We start from the raw sequence: 22,695 nt of genomic DNA on the forward strand, positions 1-22,695 counted from the left end.
TGACCCTCGTTTGGTCTCTTTCACACCTGGCACTGAGGAAGCTGCTACCCAGCTCAGTGTATTTAACTGTCTGTGTGAATACTGAGGAGATATCAGAAAAGGCTTCAGGGCACATTTAAGTTTTGTTTTTTAAACTAAACACATGCTACAGTGACAGGTAAATCCTAAAATGGGACTGTCATGTTCATTTCACCTGCCAGCTTGATATTTATAATAAAATGTGCCTGCCAAACGGTCGCTGGTAACCTGCCAAACAGTTGGAATGGTAAACAACCTTGGCAGTGACAGCTAACACTTGGCTCAATTTCCTCTGCTCCATTTGATACTGGCAACATTCCTAAACACATTTCATATTTAATTTCTCCAGAATTTGGGGAAGTTGGTACATCATGAAAACCATGAATTGTAATACCTTCGTGTCACCCTTATTGTTCTTCATGTCAGCAACAAGGGATGAAGTGCTTTGCAAGAATAATTAAAGAAATAACACTGTTTTTTCTTTTTTGTTAGAGTGGGTTGGGGCGGGTTGATTTACCCAAATGATCTGCACATGCATGACCCTCAAAGGCTCTGTAACAGCCAGACTGAACTCACCTGCCGCCTCTGCCCACACGGCGCCTTGACAAACCTATGCAGCGCCTTGGGATGTTCAGCGAGGTCAGACAGTAGCAGAAGCGTGGGTCGCCGAGCCCACCATCTGACGGGCTTACCCAGGGCCAGCTGCCACTCTGGTCTGGACGACACTGAGGGAAGATAAAGGGGAAAAAACGATTAGATCTGAGAACAAACAGAAGTTGAAAATAAAACAGGTGATTTCATTATTGCATTGTTCTGTCCAGTAGCGTGTGGAAGAGAGAGCAGCCAGACTGGCCAGCCTGCTGTTTGCACTATAAATAGAAGCACAGGAGTCACAGGAGGGCACTCACAGCGTAGTACTGACAGCCGGCCTTCCTCCTGAACGCATAGCAGCCATCTGGGTCATTCTCTTCTTCTGCCTCTGAGGAACCTGAATGGATCTACATGACACAAAAAAATGTAAGTAAAGGAAAAGCTAGGGACTTCAATTCATGCCCTCCTAAAGGGAAAATAAGAAATGTATTACTAGCCAAACATGGTTTTTACAGATGGAACACACAATATCAGCTAGGTCACACTGCTTTCAGCTTCTGTTCCATGTTTGTTCATGTGTAATATTAGTCTCTGTAAAAATCCCACTGAAATTGCATCACAACAGAAGGGCTGGAACCAAATGTTACCTGTGAGAATGGTTCTTCATCTGAGCTGGGGAAATCATACTGGTTAAGGTCCTTGGGATTGAACACAGAGGGCCCTGAATGTTGAGGCGCTGACATAGGCAGGATTTTGGGTTTCTTTTCATATTTCCTTTTGGTTCGAACTGCCTCCGTCTTCTCAGGCTGTGAAGAAGGAAAGGAAATGAAAACATGTTTATACTGCAGTCTGTGTAATCAAGAACGCTTTTTCATACGCGACACAATACTGCTGGCGGCAATTGAGTGTTGGTGGTCTATGCACAGGCGCCTAGAGTGTGTGCAGAAACAACAGCAAGTAAAGAGAGGCATTGATATGCAGATGGCGGCACGTGCCAGATGCCGCTGCCTAGCCAGATGGCTGTCCTCCCCCTCCCTCCTAAATCTACCCCGTGCCACCTTTCACCCCCAAACTTCCCCAGTGGGACAACCCCTCCCTGTCTGAACACGGTCCAACTTCTGCTAGGATTAGTAGGATTTCATTCAGTCCTTACACTCTGGGGACAAAGCAAACAGAGAGGCAGGGAGGCTACAGTGAAGAACGGCTGTGCCTAATCAATGAAAAAAATAAGGGTTGGAGTGATGAGGGAGGAGGGGTAGAGTTAAACTGAAAATGAACGTGTGTAAATAAAAGCAAAAGGTCAGCCAGCTGGTAAAGGGGAAGAGGAGGAGGCAGAAGATAAAAGAAGGGGAAATGGGTGTCTCATTGCAGGGCAAGGGGAGAGCTGGTGGACACTGGAGCTAATGAAGTTACGATGACACTGAGGTCACAACTGTGCAAAGTAATTAAGTGCTATAATATGTAAACAAAGCTTTATATCATTACATTTAACGGATAAACAGGATATTATTGTGGTAAAACACTGTCCAACATTTGCTCCTGTGTGTTGTTAAAAACTGTTATACTATAATAAATTTAAGTACAAAATTGCAGTTTCTTGTGCATAAGGGAAATTATTTTTAATAATTTAGACCTAGTTGTCATTTCGAACCATGCACCCTTTCAGAATGAAAATGCCAAGGTCTGGTATGACTCAGTGTGCCAATACAGAGTACAGCATTAAGCAGCTTGAGTGAATCGACTCAACTAAAGGACGAATTCAAAGTCAATACAATTTCCCGTAGTTTGCTCGCCATTCTGTTTCAACACACACACACACACACACACACACACACACACACAGACAGAGCTGAAAGGAGGGAAATGTGTTTTTTTTTTTTTGTACGATTCCTGATGAACATGTCCTTACTTTCTTGTAGTCCTTCATGTCCAAGTGGTCCTGATGTCTGTACTGGTTACTGCTGGACAGGGGAATGATGGGGATGGTGTAAACAGGCTTCACCAGAGCCCGCTGTGCCAGTGCTTCTGCCATCACCTCACTGCCAAAGTCTGGCAACACATTCCTGGTGGACACAGAGAGAAAGGCAAAATATGAGGAAACTCAAAGCACAGAAGTTAACGTTTTTAGTAGGGGTGCAACGATACACAAAATTCACGGTTCGGTTCGATACTTTGGTGTCACGGTTCGATATTTTTTTGATACAAAAAATGTTGATGCCTTTTTAATTTGTAATTTATTAAAATTATAAATATATATTTTAACTCAAAAGTACAGTTTTTAAATTTAATGTTGCTGAAACAACAAAGTAATAAAAAATAAAAAAATCTATCGATCGAGAAATCACTCATCTTTGGAAAAGAGAGTTTATTACAGAGAAATGTCTCTTTCCAAAATAAAAGCTATACTATACGCTTCTTCTGGGCTATATTCTCAGCAGCATATTAAACATATCAGGTCCCTATAAGGAGAATCGTGTGCTAACGGCTGTCTAAATGACTCGGGTAAAGTTTGTAGCATGCGTGCTTGTTGTTTTTGTCTGCTTCCACTTGTCTTTGCACGAGGATGATGTCAGCGTAAATGTGCAGACCATATTTGTTGTGTTCCCACTAGTGCTGTCAGCGTTAATCTCGTTAAAATGACATTAACGCCATAACGCGGCAAATCTCCGTTAACGAGTTACCACGGATCGCCCCGTGTGTGGGGCTGGACAGCGTCAACACGTTAACAAGCTAACTGCGCTAACGCACTAGTTTCCACTAATGTAATTGAGCATTGCGTGTCACATCCGACATACTGTTTTACTTTTGTCCATGACGCGCTTACCATCAGGGTCATACTTCACATGAAAACCAAGATGCTTCCAAAGGCCAGATCTGAATGAGGGTGGGGGAGGCTCAATTTGCCACGTTGCAACGAGCTTAGCTTCTGTCTTGCTAGCTTGCGCTGCGCTCAGTGGATCTGCCTAGGCAGAGTAGTCGAGCGCAGATTCACTGAGCGCTCAACACAGACAGCATCGTCAGAAGAAAAGTTGATAAAATAAATTTTAAAAATTTGTATTGTTCAATACATATGCGTACCGAACCGAAAGCACTGTATTGAACGGTTCAATATCGATACGAGTATTGTTGCACCCCTAATTTTTAGTATTACAACTGCACTCCTGCCAACTTCAGCTTTATCAGCTCACACAGTAAGTATGAACAATTATTGGTAAAAAAAAGCTCAATCGGATATTTGACAACAGCCCATCTATAGCTGATCCAGTTTACTACACAATAAATCAGCAGCAGTGTATGAGCTGCCGGAATGCATCAATAAAGAAGCTGGAAGTGTACAGGATACAAAGTAACAGTGCACTCAACTCCAGATCTGTGAAGATGGACAGAGTGCCCGGTTTTTACTTGCGATGACTTCTCTTTTTTTGCTGCATATTTGTTATAGAGGACGTTAACAGCAAAGCAATGGCGGGTTGGATGCCTTAGAAATATAGAATGCTTCCGAGTTTCACAGTGAGGAGCAGAGTTTGTTTACTTAAGACTGGTATCGGATCAGAAATGAATAGTTGGATCAGTGCATCCCTAATATTTACTTCAGGCAACATTGTCAGTTTAACAATAACATTAGACAGAATATTACGAAATATTACACACTTAGGTTCAAGTTGTTTTTATTCGCTTCAGTCTTAAATTTTGTAGATGACATACTGTCATGAAGACCGCTCAGGCTCTAACAGATGCATCTCCCACATAGTTTTAGCTGACTATATTAAGCTATATTAAGGAAATTTGTGTAAACTACTTCAATTTATCACTAACATTTCCATGAATAATGTATAACTGCTAACATCATGCAACCACAGTTTAAACACAAAAGAACCTAAACTTTGATGCACAGTAAGGGCTTGAGACACACAAATGACAGACTGCACCCACCAGACATTACACCTGAGCCCCTCTACAGCAGCATAGCATCATAAAGTGACCGGGAAAAACTACCTACTGGGAACAGAGTGGTCCAGTCTGCGAGTGAGCACTAGCTGTGATGCGCAGGCAGAAACCAGGCCGGGATAACAAGAGGAAATTGAAATGTCACTACAAATGAAAAGCACTTCAAGGAGAAGGGTCCAATTTAAGCTCACGCTGACAGCTACTTTCAGAGTAAATTCATTCCATTCGGATGTCATGTTTAGATGGATTGCAAAGGCTCCACTGGGGGGGTGGAGGGAGGACAATCCAAAATGGAGTTTGGAAAACACAAAGTTTATATTTTATAATACAGAGATACAGTCCACTATACCGCTTAAAAGACAGGGGAAAGCAAAGCCTTGACCAGGACCCAGACATCACTGAGCTAATGTGGTCCAAACACTACTGAATAAACAAGGTGAACTTTGCATGGAAAAGTGCATTTAACTGTGACCCCAATTAACAGGAGCAGTGAAGCCTAGCCTTACAGAAAATATGTGGTTGACTTTTGTATGATCGGTCATGCAAACAAGCATTGTGCTGAATTTCAGACTTGGCAAGTAAACAACAGGGTAATCAAATATGGAGGTTCACCACATAAACTGTCCAAAACACCACACTGTTATCATCTCAGCTTCTTAAGATGTTATCAGAAAGCATTCCCAAAACAGGACAAGGGCACAGCCGTTAGCCATTACCCTGAATGACCTGCTTTTGAAAATCTCATCCAATCAGATAAGTGGGGCATGCGGTTTGAGAGTACAAGTGAAAAGGTCTCCCTTATAGCAACTACTTGTCTGACAAGGTGCAGTTTAGTCGACTTTCTTACCTCTTTTCCACAATTTCCAGTGTGAGGTGCAACAGTTCCCTCTTGCTCTTCTCTCTTCTTTTGATCATCTCTAAGATGGTGACAGCTCGACTCAGGTCCCTGCGCAGCTTCAGCATCTTCTCATATGAGGCCTCATCATTCTTTCGATTCTGAAAACGGAGCAGTGATGATTCAGTGTCAGAAATCTAAATTCCAACATTTTGCTTGTGAATACTGCATCAATACAGAAGCGTAGCTGCAATAGACAAAAGGTGATTAATCACAATGTTACTGCAATAGTCAGCAAATCACACAATCTAAAAAAAAAACTTTTTTAAACACCAAAATAATGTCATATTGTGAGTTAAATATTGTGATAATCTCATTCCGTGAGGTGTCTGGTGGATGTCACCTTAAATTATTTTCCATTTTAACTCAAAAATCTTTAAAAAGGTTAAGGTATGGAAATATTCAACTGCTCATCTTTCATCTTAGGGGAACACTACTGTAGGGACAAAATATTTATCTGCCTCATCTGAACCACTTTAAAGCCAATATGTTTGGACCATGCCAAACCCCATGGGAACTGCTTATATAATTACGTTGGTAAAAAGATAATACAAGGGTTCTAGGTTTTTATCTTCAAAAGTTGGATTGGTGAAGCCCCAGTAGACTTCTACAACTCAAATATGCACATAAAATGTAGGTCAGCATAATTTATGTCCTTTTATTTGCCTTTATCTTACTCATTTTTTGGCTAGAAAGTCCTACCTTCCTAGTTTGCATCTTCTCTGTCCGTCGGCGAAAGGCCACATAAGGGTCGCTGGTGCTAGAGCCATCCCTCTTCTCCTGCTTGACGCTGGGGATGAGGCAGCCACCCTTGCTGGTTTTCCTCTTCCGGCTCCAGTAGTCAAAGACCTCCTTGATCAGTTCATCGTCCTCCTTCAGCAGCAGTTTGGCTTCCTGTAGACTGACAAGCTACAGAGCAACACAGGCCAGACCAAGTTAGTGTAATGGCCTGAGCCACATCATTCTGGAAATAAGTGCTCAGCTATGTGTAATAATTAAGTCCAGCTGGTTTAAACAAGCAGTCACTATGAACAGACCAAGACACAACAAAACAAAGGCTTTAAATTTTAAGCAGTCGCGCTGCCTTCAGGCACATCACATAAACTCATATTTTGTCTTTTTCAAAGTCACGTGAAGTGCTGATTCGTCAAAGAAAAGTCAGAAATAGTAACTTTTAAAGAAACCACTGACAAAGAGAATGACAGGCCTCTCAAATGACTAAAATACAAGTTAAACATAATGGAGTAATGCAAAAAGTGACTCAGAGTGTACATTTTATTCAGTGTAAAGTGAATAAAAAGACTTGTGTGCATGCAAAGCAATACTTTCCCCACACAGGGTTACATATACCTGCTGTCCACTGCCTTTTTCCAGCCGGTCTATCATTTCTTCAAACTGCAGAGCAGTGATTTCCATTTTCTTCTTCAGCTTATTCACAAACGTCTCATCCTCTGAATCTAGGTCATAGTCTGGCTGCTCTGTATCCAAACTAAAAGCTGTGGGAAAAAAAGAAAGAAAAAAAAGAGCTGGTTACTGGAGAGACACATGCAGCCAAGAAAATATTTCAAAGACATTGCAGGAATGAGGCTGCTGAACTAAACAAAACATCACTTTTCTGAACAATACCAGCCGAGGCTGCAGTGTGTATCAAATTGATGAATCAATATTAGATGACTATGACACATTTCAGTCAGCAAAGCCTGGGCTTACAATACAGAGACTTTATAATTCACCATCATTTTGTATTTAGCAACAGTGCCTTTCAAGCAATGTCAATAACACAACCCATAGGATACGAACTGCTGAAGCCTTTATCTTCAGCCAACTGCAGCCGAACTTTGCTCAAAAAGTAAACAGCATTTTATCATAACAAAGCGCTGTGCTTCAGTTTAGTTGTGTGCTTTCACCCATTCAATAAGGCAACACTTTAGGACAAATATGAGATGTGAATTTAATCTACCATTTGAACATAAATATTGCCCCTGGCTTTGTATTTTTTTTGGCCCTGCCAAGCTGACATTGAGATTCTGCAGAAAATAAATTCAAAGTGGCTGTCACTACTGTGGCCCTCGGGTGAAAAAATAAGATGTTTACTGAACAGCCACTATCAGAGCCACCGTAATCAACACATTAACCTGTCAAAGCCAGTGGCATTTGGAAAAGCTTGCAGTGTTACCCTCGCCGCCCCTACATTTAAAATGTTAAGATGACTGCCAAATTATGGTGAAAGTATCTGCAACAGCAGTCTCAAAGTTTGACATTTCACTAATGCGAACACAGGACATTTCATGGCTACAGTAAATGCCAAACAACAAGACTTGATCTTAAAGTTTTCTTAAGAAAAGAAAGCAACAACTATGTGTGTCAATATTATGTCCACATGAAAAAGCTCTAACTTTCAGAAAACCGTCCAGACAACAAAACATACAATATAAATACACATCTCTTAGGAAAGCGCTTCTAATTACTAGAGGTGGGAATCACCATACATCCCACGATACGATATTGTCACAATACTTAACGCACGATACGATATTATTGCAATTTTTTAAAATATTTTGCGATATTCAGATTCTGTACATAAAGGTAAACTTTATCAATATTCATTTTATCTAATATCAAAGTCTCACACTCAGTCTTTCTCTCATTTCAGTTTTATTGTTGACAAACTGAACGGTTTGTATTACAGTCTAGTCCAACTTAACTGAACGCAACCATCTGTTACAATTATAGCTATTCTGAACTATGCAGTTTATGAAAACTATGCAGCCCCTTCAGCAACTGAAGAATTTGAAAGTAAATTAAAACAAAATATAATTTTACATTAAATAAAAAAGTTTTAAACTTAATTAAAATATAACATGTCTTAAATGAAAATAAGTAAACTGTCATGTTTATTGCTGCCAAAAAAAAGTTAAACGCATTTGGACAGTGAAGGAATGTCAGGATTCTTGCTCAGAAAAAGGATCAACATGCTCTGAAGTCAACAAAATATCACGATACTACACAGTATCAATTTTTTCCCCCACCCCTACTAATTACTCACAGGTTTCTCATCAAAACCACAAACACTAAAATCTCTCAATCAGCAGAATAAACACCCTGAAGCCATCCGGTGCAGCCAAACAGCAACATCACCACATGCTCACAGACCACTAACACAGCTAAGAAGATAATCCACTTGCACGCAGCCTGCTACTCACGCTGTATGTGAATAAGCTGCTTTGGCATTTTGAACTCCCCGGGGTAGAGGGACTCGTAGTGCGTGATGTTGCACTCCGCCTCGGGGACGGGGATAACCATGTTGTCCCGCTTCTCGCCATATACCTGCTGCGCCGAGATGGCCCGCTGGAGATGGTGCTCCTGAAAGAGAGAAAGAAGCTGCTGTTTAGAAAGAAATGTAAAGACTTGTGCAGTGATCCGTATCTTGATTTGTCAAGAGAAATTAGTACACAAAGAATTATTAAAAAAAAGACTCCGGATTGTTTTCTTAAACTATCTTGTTTACAAGTTGACAAACTAAAAAAATCTTTTAATTACTTCAATACTCATTTTACACATCACCCCCCCCCCTCATTTCATTCTGTTGTGCATCTGCATGTACGTACAACAGTGTGTAATGGAAACAATGACAATGAGTGATTTAGTTATGATCAAAAGTTGTTTCATTATGAGGTGCATGATATCGTTTCGCTGCACAGCACTAATAACCATAAGCAGTCCAGATGTTAAAGAACGCCAGGTGCTTAAACTATTGTACTTAACACGATAATAAATGTGATCTGTGGCCTCAGACCTCTCACATTAAAGAGATTACAGCCTAAACCTCTCACTGGACGACCTCCAGAGGAAGGTCTGCGAGGACAGAGCTGTGAAATGTTTCACGTACATAACATCGAGTATCCGTATGTAAAACCAAAGGATGCACGTCAGGACTGGCTGATATTAGCCATTTTCTGCAAATGTCTTAGGCTGGCCAATGATTATGGTCTGGCTGGCTTTCATCAGTATACTGGCAAATAAGATGACAGCGGCTGATGTTTATCTATTGTGTTGGCTCAATTTAGCGCTGCCTAAATGTTGTTTTCATTTTGGGGATTTCTTTAGTTCCCTGGCACAGAAGAAATAATACAAAAAACATTGGCATTGCTTATTCCATCTGTCACACTGAAATACAGAATTATGAAATTCTGAGCCAATGCAGATGTTTGAAATATTTTTGGCTGATAGTAGACTGAGGTACTGTTTACATCTTGTGCCAGAAAAAAAATCTATACTCAAATTTACACCCAAAATTAACCAGGATTTCGTTTAGTTTTTGTCTTCCTGGAAATCAACACCAGGATAGTAATAATGTTTTCGTAGTTGGGCTTCATTTAGTGAAGCATAAACACCATTGTTGTTTATCAAACAGCAATAGATACGACAAGAACAATCACAGACTTCTGTTAAATAAGGAACCCCAGACTCAGCTTTGTAAATCCAGCCTTTCGTATACCTGTTTAAGAGGCAGGAAACCCCCTGCAAACCAGTTTAAAGTCTACAATCCTTTTATCACACTAACCTTTGAATGAAATAAACACAGAAACAAAACAGAAATTTACACTTAACATATAAACATCAGCTACTGCAATCTTACTTGTCAGTGCAAAGCATGATGGCAGTTGTTCAAATACAAAATGTTCCAAAACAGGAAAGGCCTGCTACATGAATGGTCATCTCTCCATCCCTTGTGAAACCCTCACTGGCTTCATATGGTGCTGCCAACATTTCCTCTTCCTCTAGGGTGTATTCATCATCAGAGTCAGGGACAAACATGTCAGCTGGGTCAAAATAAAAATCGCACTCGTCTGAACATCCTGCACCTCCTGGGTGTGAATCCTCTCCAGTTCCCTTCGCTCATTATCTTTCAGTGTTTGTGTGGCATTTCTTAGCTGTCATTTTAAACCTAATCTCAATTCATTTGTCTAGGCTTGTCTGGCAGGCAAAGCATAATATTTATCATAGTTTGTTATGTCTATATAATGTATGCCAACACAGTAATGATGTCTCAGAGAAATGAGTCATCAGCAGGAGAACAGCGTAGGAGTATCAGCAAGTGCACTGCCATGTCAATGAGTTGGGAAAGGTGAGCTTCACAGTCAGCCGAGTTGGACTTTGTAGCATGTGCTTTGTGGCAAACACCTATTGAGCACCGCTCAGGTAACCCCACTATCACTCACAACAATGACTCATTATTATTTACTGCACCTCTCAGGTGAAACAAATGGAGAGAGAGAAAAAAAAGTTTACAGATATTCTGTTGCCTATGTTGAGCCAGTGGATCGTATTAAAATACCTGCAAAGTTTCTTCAGCTGCAAATCTGGTACTCCAACTTGGCAGCAGAAGCATAAACGTGGGCAAATGACTCAGACGGTTTGACTCTTGAACTCAGCAAGTACAAAATGTTTTCATATTACACAACTGATAGTTACCTGAAATATGTGTTGTTTGGAAGAATCCCACAAAAACATGAATCTTTTTCCCCCCTGTATAAAACAGTGTCTTAATTTTCCAAACAGCATACTGCTCCTCGTAGGGCTGTGCGATATGACCAAAATCTCATTTCCCGATATAAGAATTCTATCGTCCCGATAACGATATAAATCACAAGAATGTAACATTTTCTGTAAATTCTGTGAATCTCGGGCAGCTCGACTTCCAGCTGCGCGTCATGTAGCTGGAGTCGAGTGTTTTGACCGATGCATGAAACGATACACTTTTAGACATAAGTTGTAACGGCCGCCGTTTTCTTTGTGAGTATTTATTACACGGCGTGCTGCGTAAATAATCTGCTCTTTCACGTGATTCAGTTTATTTTGAAAAGTCTCAACAGGATCTTGAGCTTTATTGCGAAAGGTTTATGTGGAAAATAAACAAGCGGACACGCGATGCTGTTACCGTCGTTGTTGCTAACCACAACGCATAAAAACAGGCGCTTGTCCGTCCGTAGTGTGGTTATATTAAATATAAGAGAAAGAGAGAAATTAATATAGCCAGTACAGTGACCATCAAAACGATGAAAAAATATTGCCGTAAACTGTTTATTTTGCGACACCACGAAACAAACGATAGCGTAAAATGAAACGATAGACGTTTTTATATCGTCATCCGATATATATATCGTTATATCGAACAGCCCTAGCTCCTCGGAGTTCAGAATCAGTGTTATTACTAAATGACAGAAGTCTAAGCAAAGCTCTCGCTGATGCACTGGCATTAAGATCTGCATCAAAGACACTGCAACTTACTAGCACTGCACGCTCACTCTGTAGCGCACAATATCTGTAGGCCTTTTATTTGTGGTGGATGCAACAGACGGCCAATCAAGTCAAACCAACTCAAGATCCGTCTTGCTCTAACAAGTATTTTAACAGAGCTCCTACTCATTTTACACTTCACACACATTTCCTCAACGACAGTTTATTGGCTAGATTCTAAAATGTGGGTCAATGTTAAGAGATACCAACTGCGCCTGGCAAATATGACCACAAACAAGCATTCCCTGACAACGACTCAGTTTTATACACTTCCACACTTGCATGGGTGTCTGAACTGCCTTAAATATAATTCAAAGCCACGAGGAGCTCTGCATGGAGTAACAGGGGAACCATATCAGAGCTGTGAACTGGCATCAAAGGACACAGCATGTGCCCAGAGCTGAACCATCTGCCCCTTGTAAACCCATCAAGCACCGTCTACGCCAAGAAAAACATCTTATTGTGTCAACTGTGAAAGTGTTCACCACTAAGGATTTTAGACATCATCCACAACATCCTAAATCCCAGCATTTCCTGCTTGCCGCAGGCTCTAAAAGAGCACAAGAGAGAAATACGCAACTTTTTACCAAGCACTAACTTAATCACAATCTAAAGCTTGAATAGCACTCTCAACCAAGACTGAATTTGGCACGGTTACACAAATTGAAGGGTCAGGACAAAAACAAAGCACCAGATTTGGCTGCGACTGCGAGTGTGAGCAGGCTGGGCAGGCACACTTATTAAAAATTTCACACAGCCATGTTCACTGCCCACAAACACACAACTTCCTGCAAATTAGCCAACAGCTCTGTGTCATTGTACATTTAAAAAGTCCTTCCTGGGTTAAACCCAAACTGCAGAAGCTGTGGTTCTGAGCTCAGCGACGTAAAACGTTAAAAGTTAAGCTTTGCACGCACATTTTAGATCAAACTTCTCATATCTAAATTAAAAGCATAGTTTAAGTCTTTGAAACACCAGCCTGTATTGATAATTACAAGCAAAAAGTGAAGCACAATGATGCAAGAAATCAAACCACTCCAAACTAGTATTCAACTGAAATACATTTCTTACAAAATGTACTTAACTGTTGTCTGCACTGTTACTCAGCAACTGTTACAGCTTAGAGAGTACTGCTTATCAAAGCGTTGTCTACTGACATGACATGAGCTTATGTAAACTACATGATCCAATGTTTAACTGGCACAGTGAAGGATGCGTTTGCTCATAAAACCGCCACAAAGAAACTGCCCTCACTGAACCCTACCGTTTGACATGCTGATGAACCCAGGAGCTTTGTGAGATAAGGAACCTGCATAAAGCGTGCACGTAAGGTGCCAATTAAACCTGAGCCTGGCCCAGACCTGCCTTTGCGAGCTTCTATAAAGGATATTGCTTCGGCAAGTTGCAGCAGGCAGCCCTGAGCCTTCTCTGACCTAAAGATATCCTGATCTTTCACAGCTGTGATCCTCACAAGCATGGTTCACAGCCTGGGATTTCCTCTGCAGAGGAGTTGAGCGAGTGTCGGATAAAAGGATTTTGTGAATGGCACATGAGAACAAGTGAACCAGGTTATTACGGGACCCACAGCAAAAGCCTGTGTTAGCCAAACTTTCAAGGTGATGTGCCATTATGCTGTTTGAACTTTCGACAGTTTTTGGATGCTGAAAATGACTTGTCCCTATGGTCTTGCTTCCAAAAAAAGTAAAAATAAGAAACTGGGACTTTAAGTAAATTAAATTTTATGCTTTTTCTTATGTCCTGCTTTGTACAATCAAGTTACAATGATGAAATGAGCATATTACAAAAAGCTGAAGGTTCAAATGATGGGTTTAGCATATTTACCAGTATCATACAAGGCCTGATGCTCAGGCTCCACACTTATCTGAACACAATTTCTTTTCTGGCTCTGCATGATGTCAGTGAAAGCAGATCTCTCTCATATGGTCAAATTAGGGAACCGGCTTAGGGTGAGCACAGCGGCCACTCCCAACTTCAGGTTAATCCTTTTGTTTGTAAGATGCAGCCAATAAGAAGAAAGCTGGCTTAAATTTAGAGGAGCTTGCACAGTTTGCATTACGCAAAGGACAAACTGAGGGGCTGCAAAGAATTACTTTGAGCAGTGGATCATGCAAAGCTACTCTAATAGCTAATTAGTAGGCTTACTGTTCATTTTATAAGAATATGATGATTCATGATCATGTATTAGCACACTATGCTTTGTGATGTATGCATTTGACTTATTATTTTGGTACAGACAACGTTTTTGGTCTTGTGACACATCTAGTGCAAAAGTGGGCACAAATAGTGAAAACAACTGGATACAAAGTAGCTTCTAACGGCTTTTCACCCGAGAAAACACAATCTAATATTGAACCTCAGATTCTCTTGTTCTTCCCACACAAAATGTTCTGGGACTCAGTGGCAGTTCTGCTTTCTGTCACGGTCACAGATGCAGATCGAGGAGAGACAAATGAAAATCTATTTTTCACAGCACCACGCGTTCCCTCCATTAAATGTTCCCAAGAAAAAAATAGACGACTCCAATAAAAGTTGCCATGGCAACAAAAGTGTGGCCTCCAGCAGGTGTTTTCAGCTCAACGTGCCCAGAGGAAGGCGAGGAAGTGAGGGTGGTGCATTTCAGCAAATCCAAGCACACACATTGTGTAAAATCCACAAGTACTGCTAGTTTTCCACAGATGAGAAAAAGTGATTTATGTTGAACAACACTCAAAATTCAGTGGAGAAACAATGTCGCTCAATATTAACCCTCACAAAACACGGCATGACGCAGGTGCATAAGTACTATATGATTAGCATGGGGGAGGGGGACGTCCTTTCAATTTAAAGCTAAAGTGGTCACGACTGCATAGGGCTGCGCGATATGACCAAAATCTCATATCCCGATATTAAGACATCTATCGTCCCGATAACGATATAAATCACAAAAATGTAACATTTTCTGTAAATTCTGTGAATCTCCTGCAGCTCGACTTGCGTGAAGTGTTTCCAGCTGTGCGTCGTGTACCTAGAGTTGGGTGTTTTAACCGATGCATGAAATGATACATTTTTAGACATAGGTTGTAACGGCCACCGTTTTCTTACACGGCGTGCTGCAGCGAAAAGCCTGTTATAACGTTTGAGTGTAAGGTTTATTTTTTAGCACCTGGCGGCTCTTTTTTAATTCTCATCCGTAAATAATCTGCATCTTTCACGTGATTCAGTTTATTTTGAAAAGTCTCAACAGGATCTTGAGCTTTATTGTGAAAGGTTTATGTGGAAAATAAACAAGCGGACACGCGGTGGTTTTACCGTTGTTGTTGCTAACCACAACGCATAAAAACAAGCGCTTGTCTGTCTGTAGTGTGGTTATATTAAATATAAGAGAAAGAGAGAACTTTAAGAAATTTATATAGCCACTACAGTGACCATCAAAATAGTGAAAAAATATTGCCGTAAACAGTTTATTTTGCCTAATACTTGTCAAATGACCCTGTAGTTGAGCTGTAATATGGTAGCTTTATGGACGTAGTGTGCACCAGACATCATATTTGTCCATTTGGTTTTTCTGAAGGAGATCCACACGGAGCATTTTGGTGGCTGTGTTTTGTTTGGCTTTTCATGTTTCTCCTGTTTGCACAGAAGCATCCAATTTCACTGTGCCACACATTTTAGTAACACTACCAGAAATCAGTGAAAATTCTAGAAATCACTCAAAGTAAGACCGTTAGCCGATTAAACAAACTGTTCAATACTTTGTGTGTTAATAAATACACAAAGAGAAATCATGACTGCAAACAGTGTGAAGGACAGATGTAGCTTCCAGGACTGAAAAGCATATACCTGACAGCCAGCAGGGGGCGACTTCTCTAGGTGAATAAGGACATCTACTGTTACAGATGGGAAAACTAGCCTCAACTCCCTTTCCCTCCATCAGTAAACAATTTCCTGCTGACTTATCATACTGAATAAAACATTGAGGCAATTCTGTAAATTATAATTAAGGACAGGAGGATTTACTGGCTGACGTATTGTGAATCATAAACTGTGGCGTCGCAGGGACAAAGTCCATCTCTAAAGCATTTTGATTTTGTAGTCAAAAATGTGGCTTACAGATTTACCTTTTAACTTCCCCAGACGTTATGGAACAATTCAATGTGAGTGTAAAGGTAACTGCCACTGGAACACACAAACTATTTACACTATGCAGGACATGGTGCAAGCAAAGATGTCCTGTTGCATTGCAAAAATAGACTGTGTCAGAAGTTAATTGCTCGCCAGAGGTTTGAAGGTTTAAATGCTGATGAAATTAGTCCCTTGATTATATTATAACAACAACAAAAACTTCCACCTGATTTAGATTCTGGTTACACTTGCAAGCTAAAATTCTGAATTAAAGAGACAAAGTCATGCATATGCATTGTGACGCAACAAACACTCACAAACTGTGCCTGCTGGTAAGTTAGAACAACATAACTCTCAGCCAACATTTGGGTATTTAGTCAGTGCAACAACACCCCACTGTTCCTGGACAGGATGTGGGTCAGGGAGCTAAGCCACGCACAGGCTTGTAGTAAAACTGTCCTCTTTATCTCTTCTGTCACACTGTTATGTAATTTCTGCTGTGTATGTGCACAGCAGGTTGAGGAGGGTATGAAAGCTTGCTTTACATCCCATCTGTGGATCATGTTTGTGTCTGCTGAGGCATCTCAGGGGGTGTATAAAAGTGAATTAGAAAAATTCAGTGGGGCCGACCAGATGAGCAGGTAATGCATGAGCAACTTAAACTTTGTCTACAATCAGAAAAACAGCTTTCATTTCAGGTATAAACTCTAAATGAAAGGCTTTGTGGTCAAAACATATAGCCCAATTTGTCTACAGGCAAATGCAAATTTGTGTATTTGGATATAATTTGAATATGTGTAATCTCAAAACACGTGAGTAAAAGCAGAACAATATACTATAGTGTTAAAAAACAAGAATCAGACTAATGGCCAAACTCATGCAATTATGAAGGAAATTCAAATAATAAATAAGTAGTTGCAATAAGACACTTTCATAAGAGTAATTTAAGCCCAATTTTCAGAAACATAACTGAACTTCTCTATCGTCACCGTTTTCTTGCCATCGACGCTTCTAACCAATAAGATACTTGGAATATGGCTCCAGAAATGAAGACTACATCCGCGTGCTGCACTACACGAATGAAACTTCCCCATGAATGGCACCGTCATGGCTACACCATGCATGTCGTAACACAGTTTACAGGCATTGAACCACGTATATGTAAAGGGGTGTGCAGTTATTCATCATAAAGCAGAGCTCTGGGACATATTTTTTAAACTCCGCGTTCTCCCCGAAACAGGCAGCACACATGGCAGGGCTGTGGCTGTCAACACGAGGCGCCTAGCTGTCAACCGGGGCTGAAGGCTCAGTGTCTCCCCCTGGCATTCGGTAACGAAAAGTACACCACGTCCAAGGCCTATCCCGCTCGCCTTTACCAACGAGAAAGTCAACAAAATGGTGGAACAGATAGAGGTCACGTGACTTCTTTGTGCATTCAGGTACTGCTTAAAAGAAAATAAACGGACACAACACGGCTTACCAATAAAATATCACAATATTGCAACCTTACACAGCCACTCGTGGTGAAACGGGTTAGTAAAATTCAGTTTTCATCGAGCTCCATCGTGCGCACGAAAGAGAAAATATGGCGGCCATTTTGCACAAGCTTGCGCAGGCAACATAGCTGCGCCTCGCGCTATGAAAATGCCGCCAAAGATCCACCGCCAGTCGGGCAGCAATAAAATAACATACCGATTCCTCCTCTTTTTCCATCCCCGTTGGCATCTGCGGTACTGCCCGGTTGATTGAGGCATATTCGTGCAGGTCCGGCAAATCCTCGCAGCGGAAGACGGGCAGGGGCTTACTAGCATCCAGTGCCCGTGCCCGAAACGACAATTTACTCATTTTTATAATAAAAGATGCAGCATAAATCTATTCGATCTGCTAGGAATAACAGCAGGTCTGCCTCGAGTTCTCATGGATGAATCTGTGACGGTCTCTGAGAGTCAGCCGGTCGATTGAGGGCGGGCTTGGGTCCGTAGCAGCGCGAACAGAGCCGGGCAGGCCCGGGTCTCGATCGCTCTCTGTCGGTCTCTTTCTCTCGTAGGCACCGCTGTTCCTCCCTGGTTCAATACGCCATTGCCAACATGGCGGACATTACAAACTCATGCAGCTCACCGCTCGCTCCAAGCGGCCCAACCCCCTCGATCATACAAACAGCCATTCCCACGCAGTTTCGCACGCGTGCGCGCTCGCGAGACCCTTGGGGTACGAGAAAAGGGAGGAAGGAGGGGCTGAATCGACAGCGGGGGCAAAAACGCTGGATGCTGATGATGGGATGTGAACTTCCTAGGCTCGGGATGTTCTCATGCTGTTATACGACAGGCTGATGCTGACGTATGAAAATACATATATTTTTCATCGTCAAAAAAAAAAAAAAAAAAAGTATATATAGACATTTTTTTAAAATGTAAAAAGGACATAACGCATTCATTATGCCGCCACATATAGACAGATCGTATTAAAGACTGACACACCACCCAAACTCAGAGGTTTCACGGGTGTTTTCTAACACAGCAAGGACGCAATTCTTCAAACTTGTATCGTGTGTTAAAATTATTATGAACAACCAGAACACGCTGTATCAATTAGTGAATTGTTTTGCAAATATCGCCACCCTGTGGTGCAAACACTACACTTTTAATTATAATTGGACTGGCTTGTGTTCATGCGAATGCATAAAACGTATTTACATGGTCAGAGCCAGGAAGTAGTCCAATGTGTCGTCATCACAGCCGCAACGTTACGCCCAAATACTACAGAATATATAAAATGCTCTAGAAGGTGACCGCAACAGGAACAAAACTGGTTTAGGTTGAGCAATAAACAAATATGTATTCTGGCTTTATTTGTGTTGTTGTATGTAGTGTTCTCTCTAAACAAACAAAAACGAAGAGCAGTGCACCCTGGAAACTGAATATAAAATACACTTACTGTAAAGAAGTTAATGGCCATATATATATAAAAATGACAGTATCTTTGATATATTATTATAAACTATTGATCTAATGACTGTAGTGGCCATTGAAGTACAGTGAACTCACTATCATGTTCATGAAAAGTATGATTTAGATGATTTCAGTTTCATGACCACCACAAGATGGGCACACTGGTCATTATGGGATAAATATGGTCAGTACCAGGTTAGTTCAGTTACTACTCAGGGGCCCAAAGAAAATATCCCACACAACATCATCCTGATCCATTAATAAAAAGCAGTATGGATCCACACTTTCATGTCGTTTACAACAACTTGTGACCCTTCCAAATGTCACAACAGAAAATGAAGACTCAAACCTGGCAACATTTTTCCAAACTTCTACTGTCCAATTATGGTGAGTACTTGCAAACTGCGGGCTCAGTTACACTCAGTGTAGCCTTCTGAGCTGTGGATCATCTGCTTTAAGGTTCACCGTGTTGTTCATTCAGATGCTCTGTGTAACCACTGGGTATTTGAGTTACTTTTACCTTGCCCATTAGCTTAAAGCAGTGTGGCCATTCTCCTCAGACCTCTGGCATCAACACGGTACTGTCACAAAACGCACTGCTGCTCCCTGGATATTTTCTCTTTTGTGAACATTTTCTGAAACCCTAGAGATGGTTGTGTGTGAAAAAATCCCAGTACATCAGCAGTTTCTGAACTACTCAGACCAGGCCATCTGGCACCAACATCCCAGGTTTTAAGCTACTTAAACCATCTTTCTTTCCCCTTTCTGATGCTCAGTTTGAACTTCAGTAGGTTGTGTTGGCCATGTTTACATGCCTAAATGCATTGAGTTACCACTAATGAAAAGGTATATCTAACAAAGTGATTACATCCCAATATAAAAAAAAAAACACATCTGAATCCAGGAAGCGCCCTTATTTATGTCATTTTTCAAGTGTATTACTTTACTAAGTGACTTTTACTGTGTATTTCATATTTGACAATGTGCATCATCTTTTTGGTGCCTGGCCAGTAAGAATAAGAAGTACCCCAGAGCAATAACTCTTTCTAATCGGTACATACATGCCGTTTTAACCACAACAATGTTTCATGCCTTTTTTGGCAACAGAAACAAAAATACACTGGTGCATATAATGCTTTAATTTGTTAAGTGTCAATTTGCTGTAGTTTCATCTCGGCGAAGCTTCATCTTCTCATTGGTGGTTGCCAGTACAGGAAATGCTGCAGAAAAGTAAACCTACCACCCTGACTGGTCCTTCTGAGATGTAGTTTACATCTGACCAAATGTTAGATGACACATTTCTCACTTTCATTGGTGCATCATTATCAGCGTCACATTTTCTCACTGCAGAGAGCTGAAAGAAATCAGGGAAGCCACCAACTTCCAAACTTGTTCATTTCAGCAAATGTTTATCACAGCACATTTGCTGGTCCGTTTCATTTAATGGAACAATAATTAAATGCAGTAGCTTCTTCATTCTTGACCTTTAAGCCATTAGCTGCGTGAATTCTTGTTTTCCATTTTTATAGTTGATCAAGAAAGTAGGCAGCCTGAATAAGGATATTTCTGGCTTTATGAACACAGCACTTTTTACTTGTAATATTACTGCTCCAAGATGATTTCTCGGCATGCAAACATGCACTATTATACACGAAGACTCAATACAGAAACTGAATATGAACTCTTACTTAGACAAGCTCCAAACTATACAATGTTTTCTTTTCTATCCTGTGCATGATGCATTCACCGTTCTGTATAAAGCAAGCAGCCTGATCCTTCGCTGCCTTACTGACCCATCAGTAAACTAAGCTAATAGATAAGATCTGCTCAGGATGCTGGAAAGCAGAGCTTTGCCAATCCGATATTGACAGAAGCATCTGAGAGGCTTGTGTTTGGAGTGATTTCGATTTCTTCACTTTATAAAGCTAAAGATAAGGCTGTTAACCAACTCTGTAAAACCTCTACACCACAGAGCCCCTACATATACTATAATGAATAGGCACAATATTGAGGAATACAAAATGGGAAGCTTACAGTTTTCATTAAAAACTACAGCATTAATACAGATATTAGGAGGAGGCACAATAGATGGGGTTGAATGCACAGATCAGCTAGGGCCTTTTTGTGTTAAATTTGCATCTTTTCCCTGTACATGCCTGGTTTCTCTCTACAGATACATTGGCTTGTTCCATTTCCTTGATTTCCCTGATCATTCCTGCACTGCAGCCTGTTTGTTCTTATTTTATGCCTCACCCTCCTCCCCACTTTTCCCAGTTCTCACACCCCTCATTAGTACACAAGGATCTGTCTGACCTGGGGCCACTGCCAGTCCTCACCAAGGCCTTCAATCCATAAATCTCAGACCTGCTACTAGCAAAATTGATGTTAGATTAAGCGGTGAGTCTAAATTCATCATAAATGTGAATCTATGGCTCTTTGTGTTAGCCCCGTGACAGATTGGCATCCTGTCCAGAGTTGTACCCCACCTCTTGCCCATTGACAACTGGAATAGGCCCAAGCCCTACTACGACCCTGAATTGGATAAGTGGAAGAAAACCATGGAAACCAGCTACCCTCCCCTTACAGTCTTCATCAAAATCACTGAAAATAAGAAGAAACGCAAATAACCTGAAGAGATGGGTGAACATTTTTGTGGCGTTGAATACAAGATCCAGGCGAAGATTTCGGTCACAATAATCATCATCCATTTGGGAGACATAGGCCCACATCTGTGGACCATAATGGAGGCCTGTGAAACAAAATGAGTCAAAAAAGAAGAAGTGCTTATAAACATCATTATTACTGGAAACAAATATAATTTCTAAGCCCAGAAGACATTTCAGCATCTGCTGTGAGATTATTTTCTCTATAGGACACTTTAACTCTGCATGCAGGTTTACAATGGAGAAAACCTCGACAATTTCTACATCTGCTATCTACGTATACACTAACGCTGCAAAGTAAACGTTTGTACGGATGAATTTTCCCATATCCATTGGCTTTGGACTTTTTTGAAGCACACAGAGCAAGTTTTGCTCCTGCAATAGAGTACACAGTCGAGTAAGCCATATATGGTGGAACAGATGGGTAAACAGAGCAGGACACGACAGCAAAAAAGCTGTAAGGTATCGTTTTAGCAAATGACAAGCAATTGGGCACCGCTTCGACCCCGAAAAAATGAGTTTTCGAGGGCTTTTTAATTCGTTCAGTTCTCAAGACCAGACACAGCTGCTTGCACAAAGAACAGCGATATAGATGCTAGCTTAACGCTAGCTTAGCCCAGTTACCCTGACCCTGCGCCATTTACTAGCCAGCTAACAGTTTGCGGACAGCCACCAACAGTTTCATTCGAGCTCGCAAGTGACTTTAAAGCCACAACTTTCGCTTCCCAAGGATACAACACGGGGAAAACAAGCTTGAGCTTGACTCGCAACTTACCCGATGCCAGCAAACCCACAGGGGAGGAGGAGGATGGTGATGGTGGCAGTTGTTCTTCTGGCTGTCATGCTAGCCTAATGCTAATGCTTGTTAGCTCCCTTCTAGGACGCCTCAGAGGGAAAAAAAGAAGGATATTCAGTTTCTTTTTATATATCTGCAAATGCCGTTGATGCAAAAAGAGAGGTCATTGGAAGCCAAAGCAAGGGTAAAGGAGGAGATGTCCTGTCGCTGACGAAAAACTTGGTTAGTTAGCTCAGGTTACTTCGATAAAAAAAAAAAACCCAAAACGATCCAAAGTGACCACCAAACCACTTTACAGGCGGATTGTGATTGGACGGTGAAAGCCACCAATCACCTGTGGAGAACTCGGGGAGGATGAGCTCACTAGTAACCCCGCCCACCCACGAATAACAACAACATAAGTAACAATAATAA

At 41.1% G+C, this 22,695-nt stretch overlaps 1 protein-coding gene across 3 annotated transcripts in view; it reads right to left on the reverse strand.

The window, feature by feature from the left end:
* Positions 1–22,695, reverse strand: part of LOC102784371 (enhancer of polycomb homolog 1-like) — a 35,445-nt gene extending 12,750 nt beyond the window's left edge. The window contains exons 1-10 of one of the 3 annotated variants that reach the window (XM_087846302.1): positions 22,261–22,695; positions 21,451–21,571; positions 8,656–8,815; positions 6,803–6,948; positions 6,155–6,361; positions 5,405–5,553; positions 2,519–2,672; positions 1,257–1,415; positions 927–1,016; positions 595–743 (exon numbers count right to left, since the gene is read on the reverse strand). In XM_087846302.1, coding sequence (XP_087702428.1) covers positions 595–743; positions 927–1,016; positions 1,257–1,415; positions 2,519–2,672; positions 5,405–5,553; positions 6,155–6,361; positions 6,803–6,948; positions 8,656–8,755 — 1,154 coding nt within the window. In that variant the 5' untranslated portion in view covers positions 8,756–8,815; positions 21,451–21,571; positions 22,261–22,695. Of the gene's footprint in view, positions 1–594; positions 744–926; positions 1,017–1,256; positions 1,416–2,518; positions 2,673–5,404; positions 5,554–6,154; positions 6,362–6,802; positions 6,949–8,655; positions 8,816–17,566; positions 18,183–21,450; positions 21,572–22,260 lie in introns of those variants that run through there. The other 2 variants (XM_087846301.1, XM_035911315.2) reach the window with 2 other exon arrangements.

Source organism: Neolamprologus brichardi, chromosome 9 (assembly GCF_056152115.1).
Source record: "Neolamprologus brichardi isolate AB-2024 chromosome 9, ASM5615211v1, whole genome shotgun sequence".
NCBI lineage: Eukaryota > Metazoa > Chordata > Actinopteri > Cichliformes > Cichlidae > Neolamprologus > Neolamprologus brichardi.